Below are 12970 nucleotides of genomic sequence, written 5' to 3' on the forward strand. Positions count from 1 at the left end.
CCCTTGGGAATAAGCAAGGTGAGCCTCTACATTGCATGTAAGAGAGGCCAGAGGAAAAACAGGTGCAATTGCATTGATTGCATATCTGCATATAAACCAAGACTGTAACACTGCAACAGGAGCTTTAGGCTCTGTGTGCAATATCTTCCCAATGACCCTTGGGAATAAGCAAGGTGAGCCTCTACATTGCATGTAAGAGAGGCCAGAGGAAAAACAGGTGCAATTGCATTGATTGCAAACCTGCATATAAACCAAGACTGTAACACTGCAACAGGAGCTTTAGGCTCTGTGTGCAATATCTTCCCAATGATATCCCAGTCTTTTAATGCCAAAGATCCATTTTCTGGATACCAAGAGCATTGGCTTTGAATCTCAAAAAGCATTTGAGTGAGGGTCTCAGAAGAAACTGGCCTGCCAGCTTTCTGGGTAATAATCTGAAGTTCCTTTAAATGTTCTTGCATGGGTAATTCTAGTTTAGCACCCATCTCACCAATGAGGGGTCGCTGAATCACGACGAGGAAGTACTTCTTGAGGCCTATGCCAGGCGTTAGTGAGATTGATCCGTAGATAAGCCCCACGTTGGGCGCCACTTGCGGTGCTGCTCGTTAGGGTGTGGGGTGCAGGCGACACAAAGACGACAGGAGACAAGCTTGCAGGAACTGTCAGGAACTGACTGAAACCTCTCGGCTTCAAGCTTTTATTTTATACACATTTTTCCCCCCTTCAAGCATTAGAGCATCCTAAAGGAATGTTTGTGTGTGTGTGTGTGTGTGTGTTCTCGTTCTCTCAGGCAAGCTGTCTGTTATCTGCCTTTCTCAAGGCTAACTCACTGCGTAGTTAGCAGTAAACAGATTCCATCTCGGCCTCTCATGACGTATAAGCATTTCAGCTCCCAACCTCCAGCCAGGGGATTCCTGGACTGCTTTCCTACAATAAGGGGTACTATTCAAAGCTTTACCATGTGTGTGGCAATTTGTATTGCAAACTATAGTTGATGAAGCTCCATCTCCACAGGGGATGCCTTTCTCTTAAGTTGGGGGAATCTTGCTGATGTATAATGATTACATAATAGGAATATGGCTGCATGCTGAGATGTAGATAATGACGTGGCAAGATCCATGCATTCAGAGGTCTTTTCTCTCTCCCACTGCCTCTGAAGTTGCTCCTATGCACTGCTTCATGTGTTTCTAAAGAAGCTTGTGATTTGGTGTGGTGAATTATCTGGAGTGATGTCTTGAATTATGACTATGATAACTTGCCATTGATATAATTTTCAGCAATGTGAATCTTTCCCCTTATTGATGATTTTCTCTTTATTTTTCAGATTGCCAATCTAGAAAATGAGATTCAATTGCTACGACAGACTGAAGGGGCCAGTATAGTATTCAAGGCAGTAGATCTTCCAGAAGGGATTATTCCTACTAGTGCAAACATAATTAATTCACAGAATGAGTATTTAATCCATCTGTTGCAGGTAAATTATTTTAAACTGAACAGTAGATGCACAGGAACATGTGCTCAGCTCTGGGAACATATTGGTTAAAGAGAAAAGCAGGATGTTTAAAGAGGAATAGAAAATTCTGTATGTGTAGTTTGTTATCCTTGACAGTCCAATACTCAGTTAATAGCATTTTATGTCTAACAAGTCAGTAATCAATTTTAAACATTATTTAATCATCGTAAACAAGCAGTGGTATAAGGAATAGTTTCATGCAAGAGATTTAAGGAGAAATGAAATGTAGACAGTTAAAGGTTTTTAAAAATCTGATGAATTTTATGCATAATTTAGACATTTGTTAAAGCATATTGGCATGTATCCTACCACACATTTTAAAGACATGAATGCATTTTAACTGTTGGAGCAGGTGGCAGGGATTTCTGCCAATTTCTTCCTTCACATTATGCCCTCACTTTGCCCCCAGTACTGTTCTTCACTTCCCTAGGTAGCTGATTCCACTGTTTATTTATTATTTATTTTATTTATTTAATTTTATTTATACCCCGCCCTCCCCGCGCATGGGCTCAGGGCGGCTTACAATGTACGGGTGCAATACAACACCGTAGCTGTTGAACAACTCTTACTGTAAAAAAGTTTTTCCTACTATCCAGCAGGTATCTTCCCACCCTTAATTTAAACCCATTATTGTGAATCCTATCTTCTGCTGCTTTTAGGCTTCCCAAGTCCCCCGGGGGGCAGAAACCCCCGCCCCAGAGGCCCGTTCCCCGCCGCCGGCGGATTGGGCCCCGGGGGGAACCCCACCCCGACGTGCACGTCACCCGGAAGTGACGTGACTCTATGTCTTCCCTCGGATGGTCGTGGCCCTGCCCCCAGCGTGCCCGGCATCGTCACGTCACTTCTGGGTGACGTGCGCGCGGCACACGGACACTTCGCATGCACGCACTCCAGCTGCGGCGCAGGAGTCCCCCCGGTAAGAAGATATTTCAACTTGGCAACCCTAGCTGCTTTCATCATTTATATTTGAGAAATGGCATAATGTTGAAGACTCAAAAGGTTTTTAAATACTAAAATTGGACTTAAAATTTAGCTGTTTCATAAATTTAATCTAAAGTTTATCATTAGGAGCTAGAAAACAAAGAACAGCTACTCAAGAAATTAGAAGAAGCAGTAGAAGAATATAAACGAAAAATTGCAGTTATCCGCCATCAGCAAGGTTTGCTGTATAAAGAATATCAAAGGTATATTATTGCTCTTTAAGATTTTTTGCTTTGTTGAAATAATAAATACTTAGGCTAAGTATCTAAAGAAAGGACATGCACATGCAGGGCAGAACCATAGAAAGCTGAAGCTGGGCTTGGGGTTTATTTTACCTTCATTGCAATCATTTGATCTATTATAGAAGAGTTACACTGCTTTGTATACTGAGATGCAGCTTGGCTCTTCTGGTAGCCAAAAAACTAATTTCCCACTCCTTTGTAGTTTCTCTGCTCCATGTACATGTCCTTTTTCAAATCTTAGCCTTAAACTTAATACTATGACATTATTTAAAGATATTTAATAGTTGTTGTGTGGTCTTATAAAATATGTTAAGTATTTTCCTTTATTAGACCTTTGTGCAGTTTATGATGTGAGTAAGTTTTTAAGAACTTTGAGAAAAGGATTATCTGTTTTCTATAGTCTGCTTATAGCAGACTGAATGGCCCAGCTGAGCCCAAGCTTGTCAGAGAGGGGAAGCTAAGTGGTTGCTATGCAGAAGAAGGCAATGGCAAACCACCTCTGCTCCTCTCTTGCCTTGAAAACTTCTTTAAGATTCACCATGATTCACCATGAGTCGGTTGCAGCTTGACAGCACACAGTTGCATAGACTGTTTCAAGCTACTGCATTTTTTAAATCTAAACATTTAAGAGGAAGTGTAGCATGGAACCGGAATTACCCTTCAGAGCATACAGAGCCAAAGATAATTCAGTTGGTTAGATTCTAGTACTTTTTAAACCTCCCAGTATAATGCCCACACAAACATTGTCTTAAAGAAATGCAAGTTCCTCACTGCAAAATCTGTTTCTGTCTGTTGCTTTTCTTTGCCAAAGATCATGGGCTTACATGAAGTTCTAGGGCCTGATGTGATGCTGTCATTCCCCCCCCCCCAAAGTTCAAAAGAGTATTCTGTTTTTAATAAAATGCTTTGTCTCACTTAGTGAAAAAGAACACTGGCAAACAACTGGTGAAAAATTAAAAGAAGAAAAGAAGAAGCTTGAATGTCAAAAAGAGCAAGATGATATAAAAATAAAGGAATATTTTGTAAGTGTTTTTTCTGCTTTCAGCCAAAGATATGGTATATTTCACATTTGTCACATGTGACACCCCTCTCACCAAGGCCATTGCTGCCCTTGTCCTGCTGTGACCTTCCTTAAAGCAGAGGACTTGCAAGGCAGATTGGAGGAGAGGACAAGGAGTTGTACCACCTGATTTCTCCACCTTTCTGTACTCTCTTCTTTCACCTTCTGCATGAGTGGGGTACTTCATCCTCCCTGGCGGGCTGCAGATCTTCCTTAAATAGGCCATCCTTCCATTCCCCTTGGATGTTTGTTTCCTCCCCTCTGCCCTTTTAACCAAACAGTGTCCTGGATCACTCAACCCAGAGACTGCAGCTCCATCTTGCCTGTTTTGGGCATATCCTGGAAAGGCTGAAGTGGTTGTCCCATCACTGGACAACACAAGAGAGGCACTTCTTGGAGGAAATTTAAGCCCATCTCCTTTCACAGTTTTTTTCTGCTTAGAGAGGCATTCCACTCATACAGTCTTGGTTGTTTAAGGCTTCTCAATGGAGAGAGAAGGAGGAAAGTCCAGCTCAGAATGGTTGGATGTTCATCACTGTTAAATCATGTGATCCTGTAATAGCTTCCTTGATGAGGCAGAGGATCACAATGATGATAGGTGTGTCTGGTTTTTATGGTACCCTCAAAACTTTGTGCTTCTGGTTATGTGCCCCCACCAACCCACGCTTTTCAATTCACTACTTCTAGTTCTTTCTAGTTAAAAACATCTTCTTATGTAATACTTCCATGTTAATGGAAATAAAGAAAAGTAATTCAGAAAGAATTCAGAAAGACTGAAGCCATTGTGAAATTTGAGAACAGGCTCTGCTATGTTCTGAAACTGTTTTGCACATAGACTTAGATCTAATAACTCTCTTCCAACAGAGTATGATGCCTCAGTTACCAGAAGGGGACATTGGATCCAACTCAAAAGAATTGATTGTATTTTAAAGTAAAATGAATCCAAAGCTTCTGGGAACTATTGAAAAGAAAATGAATAATTGACATACTTAAATAATAGTGTGGTGGTATAAAGAAGTTTGTCTTATTGTCTAACCGTTTTCAAAGCTCCTTTGAAGTTTATAATAGTATTGGAACTTGTTGACACCATTGAATTATTCTCTATATATTTTGCATGAAATAGTGGCTAGTTAAAGACGAATACCATTTTGGCCTTTCCAGCTAGAAGATCTGTGCACAATGAAGAAGAAAGTATTCACTGAAAGAAAAAGATGAGAGGATGTATTGAAAGATCTTTTGTGTACTACCTGAGCAGCATTTTCTAAAGTTGAATGACTTTTTAGTTTGAGAAGTGACATATTTTTTCTGTGTCTCATTTTTAGGGTACAACTGTAAAAACAGTAAAACTTGGATGCAGAAAACCATGAGCACAGTTTTGCTTGTTCAGTGCCGCTTTCCTGCCTTGTTCTTCCCATTTGCAACCCTTTGTGGTACCCCCTGCCACTCCAGGATCTGGGGACATGCAGAATGGAATGAGATGACTACTGGGGCTGCAGCCGGCCGGGGAGAGGGAATTGAGACAGTCACCCCTTGCAGAAGCAGAAATTTTGCTCATATCTCTCTGTTTATTTTGCTGATTTCTCCCATCCCCTTCCAGCTGCATGCCACTGTGGTCATTCCGTGCTAATCTACAAGGCTACCTATTTCTCTGGATTTTTTGGGGGGTGGAGGGGGGCAAAGGTTTTTAATGGGAAGCATAAGGTAAGAGAACCCATTTGTCAAACAGAACTGCATTCACAGCTCTCCAGATCGGAATAAAATATATAATACTTATACTACAGTCCCAGTAACACTTGTGAACTTCCCACAGAATTTATTGAATACACTTCAAAAAAAAGGTGATGACGACTCTAAACAGCTACTTGCAGAATATAGTAGAAAAATAACTGTTCTTCGAGTAAATGAAAGATTGATGACAAGGCAGTACACAACCTTACTAGAAATGGAGAAACACCTTCGAAAACAGAATGAGAAAATGAAGACTGAATTGACAACAATGGAGACTACAGTTGGAGAAAAGATTGGGCACTTGCAGAGGTTCAAGGTATTTTTAATGTAATTTTTTTCATTTGAAAATTCTGTCAAGCTTGCTTTCTCCAGCAGTTGGTAATTTTGCAAACTTGTAAATTTCCAGTTGAAAATGATAAAATATATTATTTTTGGTACTATGAAGATCTCAGATGTATCCTAATGTGTCAGATTACTTGGAAAACTTTTTTAAAATTAGCATTTTACTTACTTTCTGATTTCCCTCACCCTTGTCCACCCCAGCTGTTTCATCCCTTCCTGCTCCTACTTTATCTTTTTTCACTGTCTCTCCCCACTCCTGTTTCTGTCCCCTACCCAGCTCCTTTCATTGTTGGGCAACATTTTGGGTTGCTACAGCATGTGCAGACATCACCGTTACTATTTTGGTGCTCTTTTTGATTAAGCCTAGTCTTTTTTCAAGCTTCCAAACTCATTTGGAACCTGGAGTTTCCTCCAGATTTGCAAAAGTATGTGCTGTGGCCTTGCGTGGCTTCCCCTTTTTTTGAATTTTATGGGAGCAGTACTTAACTATTAGATATATGATTTGCAAAGTATGGCTCAGTCCAGATGTTGCTAGCTTTTATTGATGGGGTCAACAAAAATACTGAGCATGGATCTGCTATGGATGTTGTAGATATTAAGTGCCTTTCTTGGGCAGGTGGTTTAACTAGACTGAGCTATCAAGACTTTTTGTTCTCTTGTTGATCAAGCTTTTTGGAACTTTGAAGACTATTAAAAATAGGAGATAAGAACTAAAGTTCATTCGTACTTAAGAGCAGGCCCATAGACAGAAAATGTTGGTTGATGGGGCAGGGGAAATTAATTAGATTAGATTAGTTCCCTGGGAAGGTCGCTTAAGGGCCTTCCCTTCCAGAGCTGCCCTGCTGCTTCTGGTCAGTTTCACTCCCCTGGATCAAAGGATAGTGAAACTGACCAGAAGCGGCAGGGCAGCTTCCCTTTCCTTCCCCAGCCTCCCCCCCACTGCGGAGGGCTGTCTCTTTCTATCTCCCCCCAGGCGATCCCTTTTTTCACCACCCCCCCCCCGGTGGCGAGGAGGCTGGGGAAGGAAGGGGAAGCCACCCTTCTGGTTCTGGTCACTTTCACTCCTAGGGACCAGCTGTTAAACCTAACAGCTGATTGGTGGGAATGAAACTGACCAGAAGCGACAGCTTCCCTGGAAAAGCTGGTGAGGCTGCAGAGAGACAGGGGTAAGGAGTGCAGTGCAGCAGGGGTGGGGTGGGGGTATGGCATCCTCCCAGGGTGGGGCAGGGCTCTGCCCCCAAATGCCCCACCATTGCTATGGGCCTGCTTAAGAACCAGGCATGATAACATGCACCTCTTCCACACTATTTTTGGGAAATGGAGAAGGTAAATGTGATTTACAGGATACACCGTATTTTTCTACAGAGCGTAACTTAATTTCAGTTTTCCACGTTCCTTTTTAATGTTACCATAGTTTGAACATAGTTTTGGTATTGAACACAAGTAATGATTTTTCAGTATTTCTGTCGACTTTAAATCGTTATTGTTCTCTAGAAATTCATCGTAACGCCACTTTTTAGTATAATCAAATAAAGTTGGCAACATTGAAGTTTCTATGGGGGAAATCCACCTCGAAATTTTTCTATAGAATAGCTTTTTGATCTCCTTCCAGACTTTTAATAATGTTTGTCTTATATAATGTCTTTCGAAGGTTTTTATCCCTTTATTATACCAAAGACTTGCATGCCACCCGAGCAGAAGTTCATGCCCCTCTAATTTAAGAAGTCTACCATTGGCCAATGTGGCCCAATCTTTGATCCAGAGCATAGCAGAGGCTTTATAATACAATTCCCAATTCGGGAGGCCAAGACCGCCCTTTTCTTTCCTGTCTTGCATCAGTTTTATCCTAAATCTTGGTTTTTTTGATTGCCAAATAAAAGAGGAAGTGTCTTTTTCCAGATCTCTAAAAAACTTCTTGTTTTTAATAATGGGCAATGTTTGAAACAAAAACATTATTTTTGGCAAGACGTTCATCTTAATTGTGGCAATTCTGCCCAGTAGTGACAATTGTAGACCTTTCCAGCCAGCTAGGTCTTCTTTAACTTCTTTCAGCAGTCTTACATAATTGTCATCAAATAATGAGCTGCATTTATTCGTTAGCCACACACCCAGGTATTTAACTTTCTTACTTATTTCAAAATTTGTTTTTTCTCTTAATATTTCTTCCGTTGCCATTGAACAGTTTTTTGTTAAGATTTTTGACTTTTGAAAATTTATCTTTAAACCAGCTACCCGTCCGTACATTTGCAGAACTCGTGTTAATTGCTCAATTGATTCTGATGGTTCCTCTAGAATAAAAACTACGTCATCGGCGTATGCCTGTAAATAAAGAACTGCCATGGTTTCAATATCTACAATTGAAGACTATGGCCCCTGCCACACGGGCAGGAAACTGCAGAGGAGAAGTGTGGCTGTTTGCCCCGGGGCAAACTAACATGCAGTAAAGCGATCAGACCTACTGTGGAGGTTCTGTGGAGGTACTGTGGAGGTTCCATGGCAAGGGAGAGGTGCCGATCACAACACACGCCTGCGCGCAATGAAGAAGCGCGCGGCGCGGCGAACTGGTTTTCTTTTTTTGTGTACACTACGAATGCGCATGCTCCGTTGGGTGCGTGTGCGCATCCACGGAGACGTGGGGGGAAAAAAACCCTTTTCCGCAAGGGGACATGGGCGGGCGCCGGATACCACCGGAAACGCGATCAGACGCCCGCCCTTGCCCCGCAGTTTCTGGAAACTAGTACCTCCAAGGTACTAGTTTTTTGCTGCGCTTTTTCGGCAGGAAGCCTCAGTTGTGCCACGGAAGCACTACGCTTCCCAGATGTGCTGGTGAGATCGCGACCGGAAACTCCGCTTGTCTTCCGGGGCTATGATATAGAACCAGACAAATGGCACAAAATTTGGGAAACTAATATGAAGGCCACTAGGACGATTTCCTTTAAGGAAAATACATATAAAGTCATACATAGATGGTATTTGTACCCCTCAAGATTAGCTAAATTCTCTTCATCTTCAACCAATAAATGTTGGAAATGTAAAGAGCAAGTTGGTACGTACCTCCACATGTGGTGGACGTGCCGCAAAGCCATAAAATATTGGGAATGTATTAGCATAATGTTAAAGGAAATTTTTGAAGAAGTAATACCAATGAAAGCGGAAGTGTATCTATTGAATATTATTCCCGAAACGTTTAAAAAGGAACAGAAAAATTTGTTATTGCATTGTATAGTTGCAGCAAGGATAAGTTATGCTAAATACTGGAAAACAGATAAGATCCCTGACAAACTAGAAGTGTTACAAAAACTGTTTGAGATTGCTGAGATGGATAAACTATCTGGTATATTAAAAGGGAAAGATGAAGCTATTTTTGAAAAAAATTGGGGAAAGCTGTATAAATGGAAAATTTAACAGAATTGTTAGGAAGAGATTCGACGAAGTGATATTGTAAAGTATTATGGCTGTATGCTCGTCTATGTAAATGATACAACTAGCACATGATGTTAGGTGTGGGTGATGGGAAAAAATCAATAAAATATTTATTTTAAAAAAAAACCACAAGTAATGATCTTTGTTTCTAGGAAATGGCAACCTTCAAAATAGCAGCATTGCAAAAAGCACTGGATAATAGTGTACCTCTGGTTGATCTAGAAATAGCTAATAAACAATATACGGAATTAACTGCTAAATACAGGGATATGCTACAGAAAGACAATTTACTTGTTCAAAGAACAACTAATATGGATCACTTGGAGGTAATTTTACTTGTATTCTCAGTGTTACTCTGGGGTGGTAACCCCTAGATTCACTTTCTGCTCCATCTGCAAATTCTGTTCCTTGAAAATATCAGTTTTGAAATAAGACTCACTCCCCCTCCTTTCTGTTCCCCATCGATCAGTGTTATAAACCACTAGCTCTTGTATAATAGAAACAAAGAGAGTGACATATGTACAGGCTTCATAGTACTGCCCTATATGTGCTACCGGTTCTTTAATACTAGAAGAGAGAGAAAGAGATGTGTGGGTTATCTCTCTCCTTTGAATGGAGACTTGGGTACTGGAGTAGTAGGTGCTCCTATACTTTGGCATTGGGTGGATTAATGTGTGTATCTTCTTAACTGAAAGGAAACAAAGAATCTGTTTTTATTTATTTACAGACTTTATATCCTGCTTTTCTGCCCTTACAAGGGCCACTAAGACAGCTAGCAATTTAAGACACATGTGATAAAATCACATTTTAAAACCATTAAAATCACCCCCCAACAGAAAACTCCTTCCAAAATGATGACCAGCCAGGATATCCATATGTAGGTATTGGATCTGCAGAAATAGTCCTACCAAGCTTGTAGCTTTCATTCTTTTCAGAACAGCTGGCACAAGATTGACATTAATGGAGATGGTACATTAGCATAGAAATGCAACTTTAGTCTGCTGACTCAGTCATAGCCTAATTATGACATCACACAGGATACCAGAAGATTGTTTATCACTGTTCACCTTAAACTATATCTTAAATACGTTTAAATAAGTCTTATAATGTGTTTTCACATTTTTTCATGCAGCATGAAAATGCATCACTAAGAGAACAGATAGAGTCTTTAAACAAAGAACTCGAAATAACAAAAGAGAAACTGCACACAGTTGAACAAGCTTGGGAACAAGCAATGAAACTGGGCAAGTACATTTTGCATTATGATTACTTTATGCTAAAAAGAACAATGCAGTTTTAGTCTCTGCTAATCTAACTGTTTTAGTAACTGGAATATCTTTTTAAATATGACTCAAGTTGCATCCTTTGTTCTTTTACTTCTTCAAAATTAAAAGAAAATGAGTAGGATTGTTACAAGGAGAGATGAGACTGTAATTTTACTGTTTGTTTTAAATAAGACTTCTTATAACTGAAGAGCCACACTGGTGTTTCATACTAAAGTATTTTTAGGAGTTGTCATGGCTGTGCATTTGCCACATCTTTTCTTTGGCTGTCCTGGCAGTCAGGACTTCTTTATAGCTTTGGACTTACCTTCCTAGTCAAGCAGGCACTGCTGGCTTGGATATGGGGATGCTACAGAAAACTGTCTTCATGAATAATCAGTGTAGTGCCAGCCAAACAGTTTTATTGCACACTGGCATCATTCTGAGTTTCACTTACATGTCTAAGAGTCTAAAAGGCACTTTCTTCCTTTCACCACATGAAAAGTTCATTGGGGGGAGAAGGTAATTGGCCAGGGGTCTTCTAAGCTGCGCCTGCCACTCTAAAGGAAAAGAGTGAGCAAACTGGCTTAATTTTCCACAAGAAGTGTATGCCATAGAGACTGCATGCTAGGGTTGTTTCTTGTGGTGTTTTCTTTAAAATTTGCAAACTTTCATGTAGTAGAGGAACTAAATGGTCAGAAGATTGATAAGAGCCTTAAGGTGGCATCTATGGCCATTTTTAAAGAAGGTATTGATAGACATAAAAGCACATCTCTAAAGACATCTGTAGTCATAAGCTGTATACACTTTTAATTAACATCTCTTCCTTGCAAGAAGGAATTAGGTTTTACTGCATTGATGAGGTTTCCTTCCTACCTACCTACCTACATGAAAAATCAATTTGTATTAAGAAAGCACCACACAGTTCAACCTTCTAAAATGAAGCAATATTTCATACATCCATGTGTTTCCAAAACCCAAACTCAACCATTACTTAGCTGAAGTTATTAAAGCCACTGATTGCTGGTTGTTAGAATGACCACTTTGGGGATATTTTTTTTCTGAAAAGTGGGAAGAAATATTCTAACAAACAAGTGAACAAAGCAGGAACCTGTCTAAACAGGAGCCATAGAAATCAATGGGTGTAGAATGGAATAGCTCTGTATAGGAATATGTTGGTCACATGACATATTTCTCTGTGTTGGATCCAGTTAAGATTCAGGCCAATTTTATACTAGAAAAGCAAAATGTTTGTCAAAGTTTAAGAATGGCAATACAAATCTTGCTTGTTTCACTTTATTATATAATTTTTATTTTTTAAAAAAGAGTGGGGATACAATAAAGGAGGGGTGTCGAACTCATTTGTTACAAGGGCTGGATCTGAAATAAATGGGACTTTGTGGGGCCAGGCCATGTGTGACATAAAATGTAATGCCAGGTAGCAGAGATACGAACTTTATAAAAGATACAAACACAATATAAAAGATACAAACACAATTAAAGGTATTATTTTTACTGAAAATACAAATATGCTTAAAACTCTTGCAGTATTTTGTTTAACAGTTTTTGATAACTGACACCTCCCAAACCTCCCCTCCAAAAAAGATTCCTGCCTAAAATGGAAAGGTGGGAGAATAGTGGGGTTTGGCAATGCAATTTTTAAAAATAAAACATCAAGAAAAAGCACAAGGATCACAGCAGAAACTAAATATATAAAATGCTCTGAGCCTAGGAACATAAAATGGCTGGGCATTGCAAGTTTCTCTCCCCCCCCCCAGGTATACTCAGAGTAGCAGTGGCTCTCAAGTGTAATGTTTCCCTTTGGCTGTGGGTTTCCAGGTTAGAGTACTCACTCAGGCACCTGTTCTCTGGTCCATTCAGCAGAGACAAGCTGGCTCAAAACATCAACCCTGTATTTGCAAGGAGACAACTCCATCAACCAACAATTTCAACTATACAAACACTGGAAAGTGAAACTACTTGAGCTCCACTCAATTGAAATACATTGCAGGACAGACAAAATTGCAAAGAAAATGTGGAATGGATTTCTCATTAAGGTCTCTGGGCCCAAACTACTCTGGGACTGGAATGACAACCGCCAGAGTGAAATGACAGTCCCTGAGAGTAGCAGAAGTGTTCTGGGATTGAAATGAGGACCCCCAAAGTGGAATTCGGTTCCCAGAATGCTGCTGCTACTCCCCGGGGCTGTCATTCCATTCTGTGCCCTTTAATCCAGTCCAAGAATACAGATTCTATTGCTAGGGACCATCATTCTAGTCTGGGGACTGTCATTCCAGTCCCAGAACACTTTCTATTGCTGGAAACAGTCCCAGAGTAGTCTATTTGGGTGCAGAGACCTTAATGGAAAAATCCATTCTGTATTTTCTTTGCATCTTTGCAAGCCCCGAAGAGCTTCCTG

General features: G+C 40.3%; 1 protein-coding gene across 1 annotated transcript in view; it reads left to right on the forward strand.

Moving 5' to 3' along the window:
- Positions 1–12970, forward strand: part of CEP290 (centrosomal protein 290kDa) — a 94605-nt gene that overhangs the window by 34351 nt on the left and 47284 nt on the right. Inside the window, exons 20-25 of the mRNA XM_015407421.1 lie at positions 1325–1474; positions 2582–2697; positions 3656–3758; positions 5607–5840; positions 9442–9615; positions 10422–10533. Coding sequence (XP_015262907.1) covers positions 1325–1474; positions 2582–2697; positions 3656–3758; positions 5607–5840; positions 9442–9615; positions 10422–10533 — 889 coding nt within the window. The remainder of the gene's footprint in view (positions 1–1324; positions 1475–2581; positions 2698–3655; positions 3759–5606; positions 5841–9441; positions 9616–10421; positions 10534–12970) is intronic.

This window comes from Gekko japonicus, unplaced genomic scaffold, assembly GCF_001447785.1.
Source record: "Gekko japonicus isolate JY-2015 unplaced genomic scaffold, Gekko_japonicus_V1.1 scaffold3137, whole genome shotgun sequence".
Classification (NCBI taxonomy): Eukaryota; Metazoa; Chordata; class Lepidosauria; order Squamata; family Gekkonidae; genus Gekko; species Gekko japonicus.